General features: G+C 44.0%; 1 protein-coding gene across 2 annotated transcripts in view; it reads right to left on the bottom strand.

Moving 5' to 3' along the window:
- LOC134349800 (oxidation resistance protein 1-like) overlaps positions 1 to 19,795 on the bottom strand; it is a 568,100-nt gene that overhangs the window by 454,898 nt on the left and 93,407 nt on the right. For both annotated transcript variants that reach the window (XM_063054685.1, XM_063054693.1), the window contains exon 2: positions 7,812 to 7,885. In XM_063054685.1, the coding sequence (XP_062910755.1) occupies positions 7,812 to 7,828 (17 nt within the window). In that variant the 5' untranslated portion in view covers positions 7,829 to 7,885. The remainder of the gene's footprint in view (positions 1 to 7,811; positions 7,886 to 19,795) is intronic.

Here is a 19,795-nt window from a genome sequence, read left to right as displayed (position 1 = left end):
TACCGTCCCTCACCAAGTGCCCTTGCACAGCCGCTGAGGATGTGCTCCAGGGTTCCTCGCTTGGAGCACAGTGGGTACGCAGATGACTCTGCCTTGCCCCATGTGTGCAGGTTTGATGGGCTTGGAAGCACATTATACACTGCCTGGATGAGAAATTGGATGCGGTGTGGTTCGGCTTTCCATGGATCAGCCCAGCTCACTTTCCGCTCAACCACATTCTCCCATCTTGTCCAAGCTCCCTGTTGCTTCATTCCCACCGCCTTGCAGGCTCTCATCTCCTCCACTACTGCTCTCACCTCCCCCTGAACTAGACGACGCCTTTCCTTCCCTCTGTTGTCCATCTGGGGAGTTGGAAAGGATCCTAGCCCAGCTCGGCCTTGTGTGATCACTCCCACCAGCCTCCTGTGACGCAGCCTCGCCTCTGCCTCCTGAACAGCTTCCTCTGCCCTCCACTTCCTGCCAGTACTTACTTGGATCCCTGCTCTAGCCACCTTCGGGTCACTTGAGTCCCTATACTGTAGCACTTCTCTGGCTCTTATTACCTTGAATTCTTCCTCCAAGGATTTGAAGGGCAGTTTCAGTTTGTTGTGGTGTCCATAGAGTGCAATGCTGCTCAGGCTCTTTGGCAGCCCCAGCCATCTCCTGAGGTGGTTGCTAACCCTCCTCTCTAAGGTTTCGACTGTCGAGATCGGAACTGCATAGACAAGGAGGGGCCACAGGATTCTGGGAAGAATGCCATGCTGATAGACCCAGGCTTTAAACTTCCCAGGTAGGCCAGACTTGTCCACAGATTTCAGCCAGCCATCCAACTCGGTGAAGGTTGCCTGAATGGATGTTGTGTCCCTTAAAAGCTGCCAAAAACTTTGCCTAAGCTCTTGACTGGCTTTTCTGTGATGTTTGGGATGGCTGTGCCTGCGATGCTGAACTGGAACTTGTTCTCCACCTTCCCTTTCCTCAGCACCATCGATCTTGATTTGGCAGGTTTGAAACGCATCCGGGCCCACTCCACCAGCTTTTCAAGCCCTTGCAGAATCCTCCGGCAGCCTGGGACTGATTCTGTGGTGACTGTGAGGTCATCCATGAATGCCCTGATAGGTGGTTGCCGTTGAGCGGAATTCATTCTGGGCCCTCTGCACTCTGGTTCAGCAGACTTAATGAGCATGTTCATGGCTAGGGAGAACAGTGTCACTGAGATAGTGCACCCTGTGATGATGCCCATCTCCACCTTGTGCCAGGTTGATGAAGAGACCCTCATCCTGAAGTTGCTGTAATAATCTGCGATAAGCTCTCTGATTCTGCTGGGGACATGATATTTGGTCAGTGTGAGCTGCACCAGCTTGTGCGGAATGGAGCCATATGCATTTGCCGGGTCGAGCCACAACACTGACAGGTTGCCCTTGTTCTCTCTGGCTTCCCTGATGAGCTGTGTCACCACACCGATATGCTCCAGACAACCCGGCATCCCTGAAATGCCACCCTTCTGGACTGATGTATCAATATAGGTGTTCCTTGCTAGGTAGGTGCACAGCCGTTTAGAAACTGCACTGAAGAAGATCTTCGCCTCGACACACAGCAGGGAGATGATGCGAAACTGATCTATCTGGGTGGCATTTTCCTTCTTCGAGATCCACACCCCTTTAGCCACTCTCCACTGTTCTGGGATCTTCCCCCTTCTCCAGAAGACTCTCAGGATCTTCCACAGATGCAGCAGGGGTTTGGGGCAGTTCTTGTACACTTTGTACGAGGTATTGCTTGGTCGTGGAGCCAAGCTTGCCCTTGCTTTGCAGATGACCTCTCTGACTTCCTTTAGTTGCAGCTCTGACACGTCGAACTGCACATCCAGTTCTGGTGGGTCTATTAGGATGTCGCACTCTCCCAACTCCTGCTCTCTTTCAGGATCATTATATATCTTCTTCAGATGTTGGTCTATGTCTTCGTGCGAACAGGCCAGTTTCCCACTGCGCTTCTCCCCCAGCAACCCCTTGGTGAACTTGAAGGGGTTGGTGATAAAGGCAGCACGTTTTCGGGCCCTTTCACGACACCGTCTCCGATGCCACTCTGTCCAGCGGAGGACCCTGATCTTCTTTCGTAGTATGCTCATCAGCTGGGCCAAGCCAATGCGCTCCTCTTCTCCTGCCTCCTAGTATTGGGACTTTGGCGCTTTCATCTCCTGCCTGATGTTGTGAATCCTCGATGCTCTTTGGTTCTTCGAGTGAGATGTTTTGGAGCCTTCCTTCTCCTCTTCTCCGGACCGTTCAGCTGCGATACTGACAATAATTGTTGTCCTGGCTTGCAGCTTCCTATCAACCCCTCCCTTCGCCGTTGCCTCCAGAATTTGGTTAACATCGTCATCAAACTGCTTCCACAGTGAAGTCATGTTAGCTGCAGACCATTTGATCCACCTCCTGTTAGACTTCATGTTCGAGGGATTAGTTTGCAACACTTGGAGGTTCCGGGCACTATGGGGTGACTCCGGGCCTGGCCCCTCCTTTGTCTCACCAGGCTGGACACCTGCGCGTTGTGCTGCTCCTGCTCCCGCCAAACACTTCATCCTCACTTGGTGGATCTTCAAGCCACGATCGTTCTTGCAGATTTTGCCACATGCACACTGCTTCCTCATCGTCATTTGTTCATTGCCTGGGTCTGATGTCATTGTGTCCATCCGACTGGGGTGCTCATCCTCCCCCACTCTCGGGCACCCCGGGGGTATCTTTTCCTTAGATTCTTTGTAGCTTTTGTGGGGGTCCTCCTCTCAGAGGATGCAGATTGGATTGCCAGCCCGTTCTACCCTGGTTGCTGTCTCTCCGGGCTGTCACTGACTCTCCAGTTGTCACCACTCTTTTCGCGGTTGTCACCCAGTCTTTCCTGGTTGTCACTGATTAACTCAGGGTGTAAGCTGTGTACATACATCTATTGATGCTTCTGGACACATCTTCAGTGATGTTCCTGGAATCATCGGGCTCTCAAAGAATGTACAATAAAATGCCATTGATATCCACAAATTTGAAAAAGAACATTACTATAGTTGTCTTCTTCAGCTCTTCTACTTTTTTTGAGTTAATCACTGGTATTTATTTATCAAGTTGATGAGTGGTGTACTGCAGGGGTCAGTGCTGGGAGCAGTGCTGTTTTTGATACACATTAATAACTTGGATGTGAATGTAGGAGGTATGATTAGTAAGTCTGTGAATGACAAGAAAACTGGTCAGGTTGTGTATAGTGAGGAAGGTTGTCCAAGCTGGTTTAATAGAGAATTGATAGAGTGTTGGGCAGAGTACTGGGAAAAAGACACTAGCTAACTATTTATGCCTCTCATAATCTTATAAACCTCTATTAGACCTCCTCTCGGTCTCTGCTGTTCCAGAGAAAACAACACAGATTTGTCCAACCTTTCCTTACAGTACATGACCTCTAATCTAAGCTGTATCCTAGTAAATACCTTTTGCACTCTCTGCAAAATTTCACCACCTTTCCTATAATTGCGGAAGCCAGAAATGAATTAATTACTCCTGGTGTAACCTAACAGGAAGTTTACAAAACTACAAGATATCTTCCCCACTCTTGAACTCAATTCCTTGACTAATAAAAGCACACATGCCAATATGCTTTGTTTACCTCTCTGTGGACCCGATTAGTCACTCTCAGGGAGCTATGGACTTGGACTCCAAGATCCTTCTGCATATCAACACTTAAGGGTTTTGCTATTAACAGTCCTGTCTTTTAAATTTTGATCTTCAAGGTGCAATACTTCACATTTGCTGTGTTAAACTCCATCTGCCATTTCTTTGTCCATATCTGCAACTAATATATTTCCAATTGTATCCTCTGTAAATCTTCAAAATTCAATCATCTACACTATCCACAACACCACCAATCTTCATATCTTCTGCAAACCTAGTAGCCTACCCATCTAAGCAGACTCACAGTACGGATCCCTGTGGAACATCGCTAGTCAGAAACCTCCAAACAGAATAAGGCCCTTTGGCCACACCCCTCTGTTTTGTATGGGTAAGTGAATTCTGACTCCAAATGGCCAATTCACTCTGGATCCAATTCATCCCAATCTTCTGGATGAGTCTGCCATGAGAGACCTTGTCAAAAGCCTGAATAAAAATTAATGTAGAAAACATCTACATTCTACCTTCATCACTTCCTTGAAAAACTCAATCAAGTTAGGAAAACACAACTTCCCCAACACAACGCCATGTTGACCATTTCTAATTAAGCTATGATTTTCCAAATGGCTATAAATCCTATCCCTAAAAATCCCTACAACTGACACAAGATTCACCGAACTACAGTTTCTAGGGTTATCCTTATTCCCTTCTTAATTACTGAAACAACCCTAGTGAACTCGCTGACCCTCCAGAGCTTTGCCGGTGGCTAGAGAGGATGCGAAGATATTGGTTGAGGTCTCAGCAATCTCATCTCCTGCTTCCTGCAATAACCTGGAACATGTTCCATCAAGCCATGGGGACTAATCCATCGTGATGTTCTTTCACAGACCCAACACACCTTCTTTACCTCAAAATGCCTTAGAGTATTAGCATGCTCCATATTGATCCTTATTGCTCCATATTTTCCTTGATAAATACTGACACAAGGTACTCATTTCAGACTGTACCCACATCCTCTGTCTCCAACTACATGCTCCCTCCTTAGTGTTTGGGGTTCTCTTTAATCATACTTGCCAAAGATTTTTCATGGCCTTCCTGGCTCTCCTAGTTCCATTCTTTACCATCCTCAAAGGCTCTGTTTGATTTTAATTTCCTTAACATTGCATATACACCCTTTTCTTCCTGACTACAGCGCTTTGCAAAAATAATCAGCCCCCAACCCTTGCTTCACATGAATGAGTATTACAACCAGGGATTTTGATCAATTTAACTGAGAATTCTTATTTGTGAATCACATTCTCTTTTTCCCCCCACAGTACAACCCCACAAAAAACAGGAAAATTGTAAAGCATGGAAAGCTAAAAATTCAAAAACTGAAACGTCAGCAGTTCAAAAGGTATTAAATCTCTTTTGATCAGTGCTGAGTTGAACCATGCCCTGCGGTTATTACAGTCAGTCATCTTTTTGGATAAGTCTCTACTAGCTTTGCACAACATGATGGAGCAAGATTTGCCCATCCCTCTCTGCAAAATTGCTCAAGCTCTGCCAGGATGGTTGGGGAGCGGCAGCAGACAGCAACCTTGAGGTCTTGCCAGAGATGTTCAATCGAGTTAAGGTCAGGACTCTGACTGGTCCACTCAAAGACATCAATTTTCTTTGTACGAAGCTCTGGTAGTGTGCTTTGGACTGTTGTCCTGCCGAAAGATGAACTTCCTCCACTGTTTAAGCTTTCTGGTGGAGGCTAGCAGGTTTTTTAACCAGGATCTCTCTGTATTTAGCAGCATTCTTCTTCCCATCAATCCTGACTAGATTTCCAGTCTCCGCTCCTGAAAAGCATCACAATAGCATGATGCTACCTCCACCATACTTTACAGAAGGGATGGTATTACCTGGCTGATGTGCCCAATTTGTTATTAGATTTGTTGAGCCCAAAGACCTCTACTTTAGTCTCATCCAGCCACCAGCCCTTCTTCCACAGCTTAAGAGTATCTTCTAAGTGACACTTTGTCAAGTCTTTATGGGCAAGGATATGCTTTTTATTTTAAGCTAGGGCTTCTTCCTTGCCACTCTTCCATAAATACACTTTTTGTGCAAGGCCTTAGAAATTGTGGAGCTGTGAACTTCATCTCCAGTTGCAGGCACTGACTTCTACAGCTCACTCAGAATGACTGCTGGTGTCACAGTAGCTTCTCTTAAAAGTGCCATGTTTCTCTAGCGACTATGTTTAGAGAGATGGCCTGACTTAGGCAGTGTTGCTGTGATTTCATATCTTTTCCACTTTTTTTTTAAATGATGGATTGCACTGAGTGCCAAGGTATGTTCAGTACTTTGAGATGGTCTTGCACCCTTCCCCAGATTTGTGTTTCTTTATTATTATTTCCCTGACTTGACTTGAATGCTCTTTTGTCTGCATTTTGGTTTGGTCTGTTGAAAATCTACCATACTGCTGGACCTTAGAGAAATAGGGGGTATTTACAGTATTCTTATGAATCCATTCAAGTTAGTTGATCCTCCAATTTTCTATATCAGCAAATTGGGTGAGTGGGTGAGCTAATATATTGTATTGCACCTGACGAAAGTTGGCATAGAAATTACAAAGGAGATGAATACTCTTTCAGCCTCATGACTTTGATTTTTAATTTTCAGTAAACTGTTGACTGGTTTTGGAATGTTTCTTTTGATCTGACATGATGCACAATGTTTTGTAAATTAGCTCAAAAAATCCTACTTCAATATATTTTAAATGTAGAAAATGAGACAGTAAAATGTGAAAATAGTTGTGGTGGTATCTGAATATTCTTAAGGCATTGTATATTCACCACCTCTCTCAACATTCAAGTTTCCTTACCTTGCCATCTTTCTTCTTCCTTCTGACTGGAACATACCCGTCTTGTATTCTGTGCAGTTGGTCTTTAAACATGCTCTACATGTCAAATGTGGACTTGCTTAAAAACAGGTACACTCAATTAACTCTACCTAGATCCTGCCTAATATTCTTGTGATTTGGTCTACTTCAAATCAATACTCTCCCGCGAGGTCCATACTTATCCTTATTCATAGCTATCTTAACGTAAGGAATTGTGATCACTGTTCCCTAACCATTCTCCCTTTGAAAGGTCAGCCACCAGACCTGGCTTATTACCCAGCACCAGGTCCTGTATGGGCTTCTCTCTTGTTAGACTACCTACATGTTGATTTAAGAAACCTTTCTGGAATCACCAAACAAATTCTGCCAGATCTCATCCTCTTGCACTAAGGAGGTCCCCATAAATATATTGGGGATATTGAAATCACCCACTACAGTAATCTTGAAGTTTTTGTACGTTTCTCTAATCTATCTGCATACCAGTTTCCCAATATTCCGGTGGCTAAATCATCAAAACCCTGGAACATTAAGCACCTATTCTTGTCCTTCTCTCAACTAAGTTTTTGTTAATGGCTGTACCATCATAATTACTGATCCATGCTCTAAGTTCATCACCATAACCCGTAATACTCCTTAGCAGTAAAATACACATATTTGAGCTTCTGATTGCCATGTCATTAGAAGAATGTGGTTCCGCTGAAGGAAATGCAAAGGAGATGTTACCCGGATTGGAAGACTTTAAGTAACGGGGAGAGATTGTATAGGCAAGGTTTGTTTTCTCTTAAGTGAAGCAGACTGAGAGTTGACCTGATAGAGGCATATAAACCTATGAAAGGCATAGATAATGATAGTCAGAATCATGGTAGGGGCATCAAAATGGACATCACTGGTTTAAAGCTGGATGAAACAGTTTTAAAGGCAATGTGAGAGGGAAGTTTTTAAAACACAGAATTAGTTTGATATATGGAACATGGCACCAGAGGAAGTGGAGAAATCAGAAACAATCAACACATCTTAAAATGCATTTAGACAAGCCCTTTAGAAGGCAAGGCATAGAATGGTAAGGACATAATGCAGGGAAATTGGATGAGTTTAGATGGCATAGACATTGACTGAGGGGCCTGTTTCTGTTCTGCACTGTTCCATCAAAGCCAAGCTATCTAAGCTATCTATCAGGCGTTACCTTATTACAGAAGAAATGGTTGAAATAATTCAAATTTGAAATGGAAGACATGAAAGACAATATTTGCATTCATTTCCAATTTATAACTGTAGCAGAATAACTTCTGTGCTATTACTTTCACAAATACAATGTTTAACCAACTAACCTTTTGGTGCTGAACATTTTGACAATGCTCTGGATCTCATGGATAGGGTAGGTGTGCTGACACCTTCAGTTATCCTGATTGAAAAAAAGGAAACAGTTTAAATAATTACACTGCAATTTATAGTGTTTTCTGCTTTTCCTTCACCTACTTCTGGAAAAATAACTTAAGTTTTGGCATAAAGACATAAAGCATAGATTAAAAAAGGTGTTATGGTTCATCAGACCCAATTAGAATTTACTCCAGCATCACATATCTAGTTCTCTCTGAAGCTGTTATATCCAGGAATATGGACTATTGAGACCTAATGTAACATTCTGAATCCAGCAATGTAACAAAAAAAACCTTCCCAGATGACCACACCAGCTTCATTCAAGAATTTACATTTCTTTTAATTCCTTAGTACTTGAATCAATATTTTATTGTAAACTTCCTACCTATGTCATTACATGCCTTTCTAAATTTCAGTTCCTTCAATAGCTATTCTCTGATATGATATGTGTGTTGCTTGAAATTCCAGCATCTGCAGATTTCCTCGTGTTTGCGCTCTGATATGGAAGCTGTAGTTGTTGCACTGACATATATTTGACTTTAAAACGGTGGATCAAATTCTAATCTGTTCAAATACAAGAGTACAGCTCTTATAAGAACTGAGAAACAAGCTCAGCCAGCACTGATAAAATTAAATAATCATCTTACATAACTAATGTCTCTCATCAGAATCAGAATCGGCAGAGAGATGTAAACTTAGTCAGTTCCATGATGGGCATTAGCCTCCATAATATCCAAGACATCATCGAGAAGCGATGCCTCAGAAAGGCGGCGTCCATCATTAAGGATCCCCATCACTCAGATCATGCCCTCTTCTTACTGTTACCATCAGCTAGGAGGTACAGGGGCCTAAAAGCACACACTCAATGATTCAGGAACAGCTTCTTCCCCTCTGCCATTCGATTTCTGAATGGACATTGACCCCATGAACACTACCTCGTTCCTTTCTTAATTTTTATTTTTGCACTGCTTATTTAATTTAACTATTTATTATATATACTTACTGTGATTCATGTTTTTTCTCTATTATTATGTATTGCATTGTACTGCTGCACCAAAACAAATTTCACAATACATGCCGGTGATATTAAAACTGATGCTGATAAAATGAAATAATCATGTAACAGAACTAATGTATCATATTCACCCCTTGCCTGATACTTACTTCTCCAATGAAAATCAGTTCAGTTGATACAATAAGCTGGAATTTTTCCAAATGCTGCAGTGGATGTGGGAAGACAGCACCATGTCTATTTCTGAATAAAGCTCCAATTTCTGGGTCAAAACTCATTATATAAGCTGATTAAGCTGATCAGTGAGATTTTAGACTTCTGCTTTGAGCTTGCTGAGTTGGGGGAGGACAGCAGAACGTGTATTGTGTTATATTAAAATATTGGATAAAAGTCTGAACAGCTACAATTGACTAACTCTGTGAACTCACAGCATGGAAGGTGTCAAGGTATCTGTACAAGTTAAGCACTTGTAAATGTCTAATGTTTGCTGATAGCAGCTGGAGTCTTCCTTGGCCTCAAGGTACAAGTGGCATGAGGATGTCTGTTGATGGACACGAGTTGTTCGAATGAAGGAAACCATGCTGAGAACAAAAGACCAAAGCGTTTATCTGTTTCTGCACGTCCCTCAATGCCTGTGGATTCGGCCTAAAATGTCAAGGGTGCTTTTTTCCATAGACGCAGCCTGACCTGCTGAGTTCCTCCAGCATTTTGTACATGTTGCTCCTATTTATCAGTGTACCTTCCTCTCAGTTTTTAGAGCGCTACCCGGACTGAAGAATCACAACTGATAGATGCCCAGGATGGACCCAGGGTGATTGCACAAGTCAGAATTCAGAGTTCCCCCGGGCATCAAAGGGTATGGGGAGAAGGCAGGGGAGTGGGGATGACTGGACGATTTGGCTCAGCCCATGATTGAATGGTAGAGCAAACCTGACGGGCTGAATGGCCTACTTCTGCTCCTATGCCTTACGGTCTATGATCTTAATCAAGTCACCGACAATGGCGACAATCAAATGGCTGAGAATCATGAGCCCTGAAATCTTTGTAATTTACCGCGTCGTATCTAGTGTGGTTTATTTGTGCTTTCTGCTTTATGATTATTATTAGGCTGAAGTTACATTGTTGTGCTTGTACGCTTATTCCCACACCTCCTGGTCACTCAAAATAGTTTGGGTCAAATCAACCCAGTCCATGACAGAATGGCAAAGAATTCTTCTTAATATAGCCACAACAGTTTGAAAGATTTAATGGGCTGTTTGCTGCTTTTGAAGTGAAGTGAGTCACATTCGTAATCTGACCTCAGAGCAAGGCTGCAGTAGAGATATCAGGGACTGTTGAGTCCTGTAGACACAAGAGATACTGCAGATGCCAAAAATCTTGAGCAACACGCACAAAATGTAGGAGGAACTTAACAATTCCGGCAGTATCTATAGAGGGGAATAAACCAGTCAATGTTTCAGACAGACTCTTCATCAGGACCATTCCTGAAGGGTCTCAGCTGGAAAAACCAACAGCTTATTCCCCTCCGTCGATGGTGCCTGAACTGCCAAGTTCGTCCTGCAATTTGTGCGACTGCTGTTGTGTCCTCTGCTTCACAGAGGCATCCATCCCTCAGCACTCTGGACACAACAGAGGGATTCACCAGATGATGACATCAGGTAAAGAAATAAGTGGCAGCATTTGCTTCATGAATAAATTATCGTGGGGCATAGATGGGGCAGTTCTGTCTCAGTCCTGTTCCCTGACTTGGACGATCTGGCAATCATGTGTTATCGGTACTATCTGCCGTGGGCATTCTCCACCATCATCCTGGTAGCAGTGTAAATGCCATCCCTGGCGAACCTCAAGATGACACTGGAGTTGCTGAGCACTGAGACCGCCAATAACTCAACAGCACAGACTGACGTCATCTTGATCATCACAGGGGGTTTTCAACCGGGCAAATTTAAGGAAGTCTCTAATAAGGTGCCACCAATGTCAAAGTCAAAGTGAATTTACATATTATCAAAATATGTATATGTTATTGCAATTCATTTTCTTGTGAGCATTTACTGGAAAATAAATAGTATAATTTACGCAAAAATGTACATAAACAACAACTGACAAACAACCAGAATCAGGTTTATTATCCCTGGCATGTGATGTGAAATTTAGCAGCAGCAGTTCAATACAATACATAATCTAGCAGAGAGAAAAAATAATAAATAAAACAAAACATAATAAATAAACAAGTAAATCAATTACGTATATTGAATAGATTTAAAAATGTGCACAAACAGAAATACAGTATATTAAAAACAAAAGTGAGGTCATGTCCAAAGCTTCAATGTCCATTTAGGAATCGGATGTCAGAGGGGAAGAAACTGTTCCTGAATCACTGAGTGTGTGCCTTCAGGTTTCTGTACCTCCAACCTGATGGCAACAGTGAGAAAAGGGCATGCCCTGGGTGCTGGAGGTCCTTAATAATGGACGCTGCCTTTCTGAGACACCGCTGCCTAAAGATGTCCTGGGTACTTTGTAGGCTAGTGCCCAAGATGGAGCTGACTAGATTCACAACCTGCTGCAGCTTCTTTTGGTCCTGTGCAGTAGCCCCTCCATAGTAGACAGTGATGCAGCCTGTCAGAATGCTCTCCACAGTATGGTACAACTATAGAAGTTTTTGAGTGTATTTGTTGACAACCAAAGTGTAAAAGACATATTGTGCAAATAAAAAATAACTAATACTAAGAACGTGAGTTGTAGAGTCATTGAAAGTGTATCTGTGCATTGTGGATTTAGTTCAGAATAGTGGTGAGTGAAGTTATCCATAATGATTCAGGAGCCTGATGTTCCTGAATCTGCTCAAGTGGGACCCAGGGCTCCTGTAACCCCTGGCAAATGGTATTAGTGTGAAGAGAGCATAGTCTGGATGGTGTCACCTACAGAACCTGATAAGTCAACACACTCAATCAGAAAGTTTACCGTACCATTTCCACAACCTCACTTTGGCAAGTCCGGTCACCTGGCTGTACTTCTACTCACAGTGTACAGGCAGAGACTGTGGAACATATCACCAGTTGTGAGGACCAAGAACATTGACAGTAGCACTTAGAATTGATAGACTGGAACATATTCCAGTGTGTGAGGCCAGTGCTCGGTGTCAGATGTGGGAAGTCCTGGAGTCTCCCAACCTCCCCGATGGCCATATCTGCACCCAGTGTGTCGAGCTGCAGCTCCTAAAGGACTGCGTTAGGGAACTGGAGTTGCAGCTCGATGACCTTCATTTGGTCAGGGAGAGCAAGGAGGTGATAGAGAGGAGTTATAGGCAGGTGGTCACACCGGGGCCACGGGAGACAGTCAAGTGGGCCACAGTCAGGAGAGGGAAGGGGAAGAGTCAGGTACGAGAGAGTAGTCCTTGACAATTAGTACTCCTGTTTGAGTACTGTTGGGGGGGGAAACAGCCTACTTGGGGGAAGCAACAGTGGCCGTGCCTCTGGCACAGAGTCTGTCCCTGTGGCTCAGAAGGGTAGGGAAAGGAAGAGAAAGGCAGTAGTGATGAGGGACTCTGTAGTTAGGGGGTCAGACAGGCAACTCTGTGGACGCAGGAAAGAACCTCGGATGGTAGTTTGCCTCCCAGGTGCCAGGGTCCGGGATGTTTCAGATCGCGTCCAAGAGATTCTGCAGTGGGAGGGAGAACAGCCAGAGGTCGTGGTACATATTGACATAGGCAGGAAAAGGAGGAGGTCCTGAAAGCAGACTACAGGGAGTTAGGAAGGAAGTTGAGAAGCAGGACCACAAAGGTAGTAATCTCGGGATTACTGCCTGTGCCAAGTGACAGTGAGTATAGGAATAGAATGAGGTGGAGGATAAATGCGTGGCTGAGGGATTGGAGCAGGGCGCAGGGGTTCAGATTTCTGGATCATTGGGATCTCTTTTGGTGCAGGTGTGACCTGTACAAAAAGTAAACACAAAATAATTTGCAGATGCTGGGATCAAGGCAACACTCACAATACGCTGGAGGAACTCAACAGGTCGGGCAGCATCCGTGGAAACGATGAGTCGACGTTTCGGGCCAGAACCCTTCATCAGGACTGTAGAGGGAAGGGGCAGAGGCCCTATAAAGAAGTTGGGGGAGGGTGGGAAGGAGAAGGCTGGTAGGTTCCAGGTGAAAACCAGTGAGGGGAAAGACAAAGGGGGGGGGAGGGGAAGCAGGGAGGCGATAGGCAGGAAAGGTGAAGGAATAGGGGAAAACACAATTTTCTGTATCAGGTAGGAGATACAGAAGCCTGAAGGTACACACTCAGCAATTCAGGAACAGCTTCTTCCCCTCTGCCATCTGATTCCTAAATGGACATTGAAGCTTTGGACACTACCTCACTTTTTTTAATATACAGTATTTTCACCTGGAACCTATCAGCCTTCTCTTTCCCACCCCTCCTCCACCTTCTTTATAGGGTCTCTGCCCCTTCCCTCTACAGTCCTAACAAAGGGTTCCGGCCCGAAACGTTGACTCATCCTTTCTACGGATGCTGCCCAACTTGCTGAGTTCCTCCAGCGTGTTGTGAGTGTTACCTGTACAAAAAGGATGGGCTGCACTTGAATGCCGGGGGGACCAATATCCTGGCGGGGAGGTTTGCGAAGGCTACTGGGGAGAGTTTAAACTAGAATTGTTTGGGGGTGGGAACCAAACTGAAGACACTGGGGAAGAGGCGGTTGGCTCACAAACAGAGAAAGCTTGGAGACAGTGTGTGAGAGAGGATAGGCAAGTGATAGAGAAGGGATGCGCTCAGACCGACAGTTTGAGATGTGTCTATTTTAACGCAAGGAGTATTGTGAACAAAGTGGATGAGCTTAGAGCGTGGATCAGTACTTGGAGCTATGATGTGGTGGCCATTACAGAGACTTCGATGGCTCAGGGACAGGAATGGTTACTTCAAGTGCTGGGTTTTAGATGTTTCAGAAAGGACAGGGAGGGAGGCAAAAAAAGGTGGGGGGCGTGGTACTGTAGATCAGAGATAGTGTCACGGCTGCAGAAAAGATGGATGTCATGGAGGGATTGTCTACGGAGTCTCTGTGGGTGGAGGTTAAAACAGGAAGGGGTAAATAACTCTGGGTTCCCCCCCACCTTGTCTTTCTCCCCGGACCTCCTGTTCCATGATCCTCTCATATCCCCTTTACCAATCACCTGTCTAGCTCTTGCCTCCATTCCCCCCCCCCCCGTCTTCTCCTATCATTTTGGATCTCCCCCTCCCCTTCCCACTTTCAAATCTCTTACTAACTCTTCCTTCAGTTAGTCCTGACGAAGGGTCTCGGCCTGAAACATCGACTGTACCTCTTCCTAGAGATGCTGCCTGGCCTGCTGCATTCACCAGCAACATTGATGTGTGTTGCTTGAATTTCCAGCATCTGCAAAATTCCTGTTGTTTGCGTCAATAACTCTACTGGGTATTCACTCTGGAAAAGGATCTTGGTGATTGTAGTGATGTCTTGCAGCGGACTGAAAAGCTTGAGCATGTAGATATTAAGAAAGAAGAGTTGCTAGAGCTTTTGGAAAGCATCAAGTTGGATAAGTCGCCGGGACCGGATGAGATGTACCCCAGGCTACTGTGGGAGGCGAGGGAGGAGATTGCTGAGCCTCTGGCGATGATCTTTGCATCATCAATGGGGACGGGAGAGGTTCTGGATGTTGTTCCCTTATTCAAGAAAGGGAGTAGAGATAGCCCAGGAAATTATAGACAAGTGAGTCTTACTTCAGTGGTTGGTAAGTTGATGGAGAAGATCCTGAGAGGCAGGATTTATGAACATTTGGAGAGGTATAATATGATTAGGATAGTCAGTATGGCTTTGTCAAGGGCAGGCCGTGCCTTATGAGCATGATTGAATTTTTTGAAGATGTGACTAAACACATTGATGAAGGAAGATCAGTAGATGTAGTGTATATGGATTTCAGCAAGGCATTTGATAAGGTACCCCATGCAAGGATTATTGAGAAAGTAAGGAGGCATGGGATCCAAGGGGACATTGCTTTGTGGATCCAGAACTGACTTGCCCCTAGAAGGCAAAGAGTGGTTGTAGACGGGTCATATTCTGCATGGAGGTCGGTGACCAGTGGTGTGCCTCAGGGATCTGCTCTGGGACCCTTACTCTTTGTGATTTTTATAAATGACCTGGATGAGGAAGTGGAGGGATGGGTTAGAATGTTTGCTGATAAACAAAGGTTGGGGGTGTTGTGTATAGTGTGGAGGGCTGTCAGAGGTTACAGCGGGACATTGATAGGATGCAAAACTGGGCAGAGAATTGGCAGATGGAGTTCAACCCAGGTAAGTGTGAGGTGGTTCATTTTGGTAGGTCAAATATGATGGCAGAATATAGTATTAATGGTAAGACTCTTGGCAGTGTGGAGGATCAGAGGGATCTTGGGGTCCGAGATAGGATGCTCAAAGCAGCTGTGCAGGTTGACCTTGTGGTTAAGAAGGCATATGGTGTATTGGCCTTCACCGATTGTGGAATTGAATTTAGAAGCCGTGAGATAATGTTACAGCTATATAGGACCCTGGTCAGACCCCACTTGGAGTACTGTGCTCAGTTCTGGTCACCTCACTACAGGAAGGATGTGGAAACCATAGAAAGGGTGCAGAGGAGATTTACAAGATGTTGCCTGGATTGGGGAGCATGCCTTATTTCTCCTTGGGGCTTCGGCGGATGAGAGGTGACCTGATAGAGGTGTATAAGATGATGAGAGGCATTGATCGTGTGGATAGTCAGAGGTTTTTTCCCAGGGCTGAAATGGCTGCCACAAGAGGGCACAGGTTTAAGGTGCTGGGGAGTAGGTACAGAGGAGATGTCAGCGGTAAGTCTTTTACTCAGAGAGTGGTGAGTGCATGGAATGGACTGCCGGCAACAGTGGTGGAGGTGGATACGATAGGGTCTTTTCAGAGACTTTTGGATAGATACATGGAGCTTAGAAAAATAGAGGTTTATGGGTAACCCTAGTAATTTCTAAGGTAGGGACATGTTCGGCACAACTTCGTGGGCCAAAGGGCCTGTATTGTGCTGTAGGTTTTCTATGTTCAGAGATTCATACTTGGATCTGAATATGTCAAGGACAGTACTGACTTCATCAAGACATGCATGGATGAGTGTGTGTCATTGAGAAGGTACTGAGTTTTCCCAAACCAGAAGCTCTGAATGAAACAGGAAATTTTCATTCTGCTGAGGGCTAGATCTGTGGTTTTCAATGGCAAGGACCCAGAACTCTGCATGAAGTCCTGGTATGATCTATTGAAGGTGATTGTGACAATGAAAAGACAGCTGTGTGTGAAATTAGATCCACAATCAGATGCTAAACAGCTGTGCAAGGGTTTGCATGCCATAAGGCAAATTCTAGCGGCATAAATGGCAGAGATGCTTCAAATCCCTGATGAGCTCTGTGCCTTTTATGCACGCTTTGAAAAGGAGAATAGCACTACACTTGTGTGAGTCCCTACAGCACCTGGTAACTCTGTGATCTCTGTCTAAGATGCTGGTGTCAGAGCATCTTTCAAGAAGTTCAACCCTCGCAAGGCATTTGGGCCCGATGGTGTACCCAACAGGCCACTGAAAACATGTGCCAACCAACAGGAGAGAGTGTTCAAAGGCATTTTCAACTGCAGCAGTTGGAGGTTCCAACCCATTTCAAAAAGGCATCAACTATACTATAAGTTACAGAAAAAGGTTGAACAAGTTAGGTCTTTATTCTTTGGAGCGTAGAAGGTTGAGGGGGGACTTGATAGAGGTGTTTAAAATTATGAGGGGGATTGATAGAGTTGACGTGGATAGGCTTTTTCCATTGAGAATGGGGGAGATTCAAACAAGAGGACATGAGCTGGGTGTTAAAGGGCAAAAGTTTAGGGGTAACATGAGGGGGAACTTCTTTACTCAGAGAGTGGTAGCTGTGTGAAACGAGCTTCCAGGCAGGTTCGATGTTGCCGTTTAAAGTTAAATTGGATAGATATATGGACAGGAAAGGAATAGAGGGTTATGGGCTGAGTGCAGGTCGGTGGGACTAGGTGAGAGTAAAAGTTCGGCACGGACTAGAAGGGCCGAGATGGCCTGTTTCCGTGCTGTAATTGTTATATGTTTATATACTGGTGCCTGAGGAGAGCAGGGTGGGAAGCCTCAACAACATTACCTGTAATGTTACTCCCATATCGACCATAGTGAAGTGCTTCGAGAGGTTGGCCATGGCTAGACTTAGCTTCTACCCGGGCAAGGAATGGCTAGAATTAACTCCTACCTGAGCAATGACTGAACCTGCTGTAATTTGCCTACCACCAAAACAGGGCTACAGCAGTTGCAACCTATCTCTGCTTTAGAGCACCGAGACAACGGCAAAGCACAAGTCAGGCAACTGGTTATCAATTGCAGTTCTGTATTTAACAAAATTACCTCTCAAAATTAATTGTCAAGCTTTAAATCCTAGACCTCTGTACCTCTCTCTGCAACTAGATCTTCAACTTCTTCATTGGGAGATCACAGTCAGTGCAGATCAGTGACAACATCTCCTTCTCACTTACAATCAACACAGGTGTACCTCAAAATGTGTGCTTAACCCACTACTCTATTCTCTCCACTTGTCTTTATGGCTACACATAGCTCAAATGTCATTTATAAATTTGCAAAGGATGCCACTCTTGTGGGTAAGTTCTTGGGTGACAAGGAGGAGGCATCCTGGAGTGAGATAGATCAGTTGGTTGAGTGATGTCACAGCAACCACCTCACACTCAACAACAAGTCTAAGAAATTGATTGTGGTCTTTCCAAAAGGGGAAGTCGGGGAGTCCTTTTTGAGGGGGTGACTGGTGGAAAAGGTGAGCAGCTTTAAATTTTTGGGTGTGAACATCTCCAAGATGTAATCAAGGAGGCACGCCAGTGGCTCTACTTCATTAGGAGTTTGAGGAGATTTAGTATGTCGCTAAAAACACTTGAAAACTTGTATAGATGTAGCATGACGAGCATTCTGACTGGTTGCATCAGAGCCTTATATGGAGACTCTAATGCATAGGATTGCAAGAGGCCACAGAAGACTGTGGATTCAGCCAGCTCCATCTCAGAACTCTCCCCACCACTGAGGATGTCTTCAAGATGCTGTACCTCAGGATGATGGCATCCATTGTCAAAGACTCTAATCATCCAGGACATGCCCTCTCCTCGTTAGCGAAGAGATACAGGAGCATAATAACCTACACTTAATGATTTTGGAACAGCTTCTTCCCCTCTACAGTTTTTGAATTATCCATGAACACTACCCCATTATTGATTTTTTGCACTAATTTAAAGAAATTTTACATCTTTGTACTGTACTACAGCTGCAAAATAACAAATTCCACATCATACGAGACAGTGATAATAAAACCCAATTCTGATTCAGAATTGTGTCTGTAAATTGCAAAGACATATTTGAAGCACAATTCATCCCACTTGCAAATAGACTGGTGCAGAATAAGTAGCTGATGACGTCAATTCTTCTGTAACACTGATTTAATGCCTGCTGTGTCAGACTGAGCCACACCAATGCAGTTGACACGCTCTGTGGAGCATACATGGAAAATCAAGCCTTTGAACTCATCATTCCCTCTCAGGTATGCACATGTGCATGCACACATTTTTTGCTACTAGCATACAAAAGAATTTAAACTGCGCACAAAAGGTTATCACCCTCCACCTCATTGGCAGTTTAAGTACATTTCACGATCATACACAATCGCATTTCCTTTTCCGGTTTCTGATGTGGACGGTGGAATGTGGAATGTGGAATATATGATGATTTGTCTGCAGATTTTTGAACTGGCTTATTTATACTGTGTTATTGAAGAAATTATTTAGTCCACACATGTTGTCACTTGGCAAAAAATTGCACAACACAAGATTTTTGCGTACACAAATTATAGGAAGCATTGATCACCTGCCCTAATTAGAAGGATCTCAGTTACATTCAGATATGTTGAATATCAAGCAAGAGGTCTAAAATTTAATTGGATAAGTGCTGGCTTACATTTTTTTTTGAAAATCGAGATATCTACAATGAAGAATTGCAGTAATTGGTCAAGAATTCTTGACTAATTGCAGTAAACCCAACAAGACATGGGGATGGGAAACAATGATGAATTTAAGATAAAAGAATTAAATGGACAGAGGGAAGGAGCGCCAGTGCAAGAAGATCGCAGTGGTAATGATCATAAATCCACTAGATTTGGCATAAAGGGTAAAAGAATAAAGGTAAAATGAGAATAAAGATACTAAGCAGGCGAGGGGCCAATTTTGACAGACCAAAGTGATTTAGTGTAAGTAAACTGGACATTATCTGAAGGTAATTCAGTCTCAGAATATTTTTCCCTCACTGAGAGATTGGAAATATGGAAGCATAGAAGAGGGTTCCATCATTATGACAATGAAAAGCAATTACTTCTCTCCTAGAGTCATGAACCTTGGTAATTCTCTTTGCAAGTGAACTGAGAGCTGGGCCATTTTATGTATTTAAGGCAATGGCAATAGACTTTTTTGGACTGAATGGAATCAAATTCTATTGGAAATTAAAATCAAAAAGGAATTGAAGCCAAGATTAGCTTAGCTGTGGAATTAGTACAAGGTAGATAAAGCTCAAGAGTCTGTATGAGTTGTACTTGCTTTTCTTGTCTTTTGAAAGTGACAATTTAGTCTGGGATGTGAGATTGCTCATCACTATCCTGCATATGTACTCTCCTAATTCAAAAAGCTTGACATGATAGGCGACAAAGCCAACCTGTGAGATCAGCCATTAAATTGAAAACTGTCCATCACATTGAGCCTGCATTCCATGCCATCTGCCAGATATACTGTGTGAGCAAATCACAGAGCTTCAACCCTATCTGAAAACTCTGCAACTTCCACCTGCAAGGACAAGACTAGTACATGTATGGGTACAGTG

This window comes from Mobula hypostoma, chromosome 1, assembly GCF_963921235.1.
Source record: "Mobula hypostoma chromosome 1, sMobHyp1.1, whole genome shotgun sequence".
Classification (NCBI taxonomy): Eukaryota; Metazoa; Chordata; class Chondrichthyes; order Myliobatiformes; family Myliobatidae; genus Mobula; species Mobula hypostoma.
This window is presented reverse-complemented; position numbering and strand designations above follow the sequence as displayed.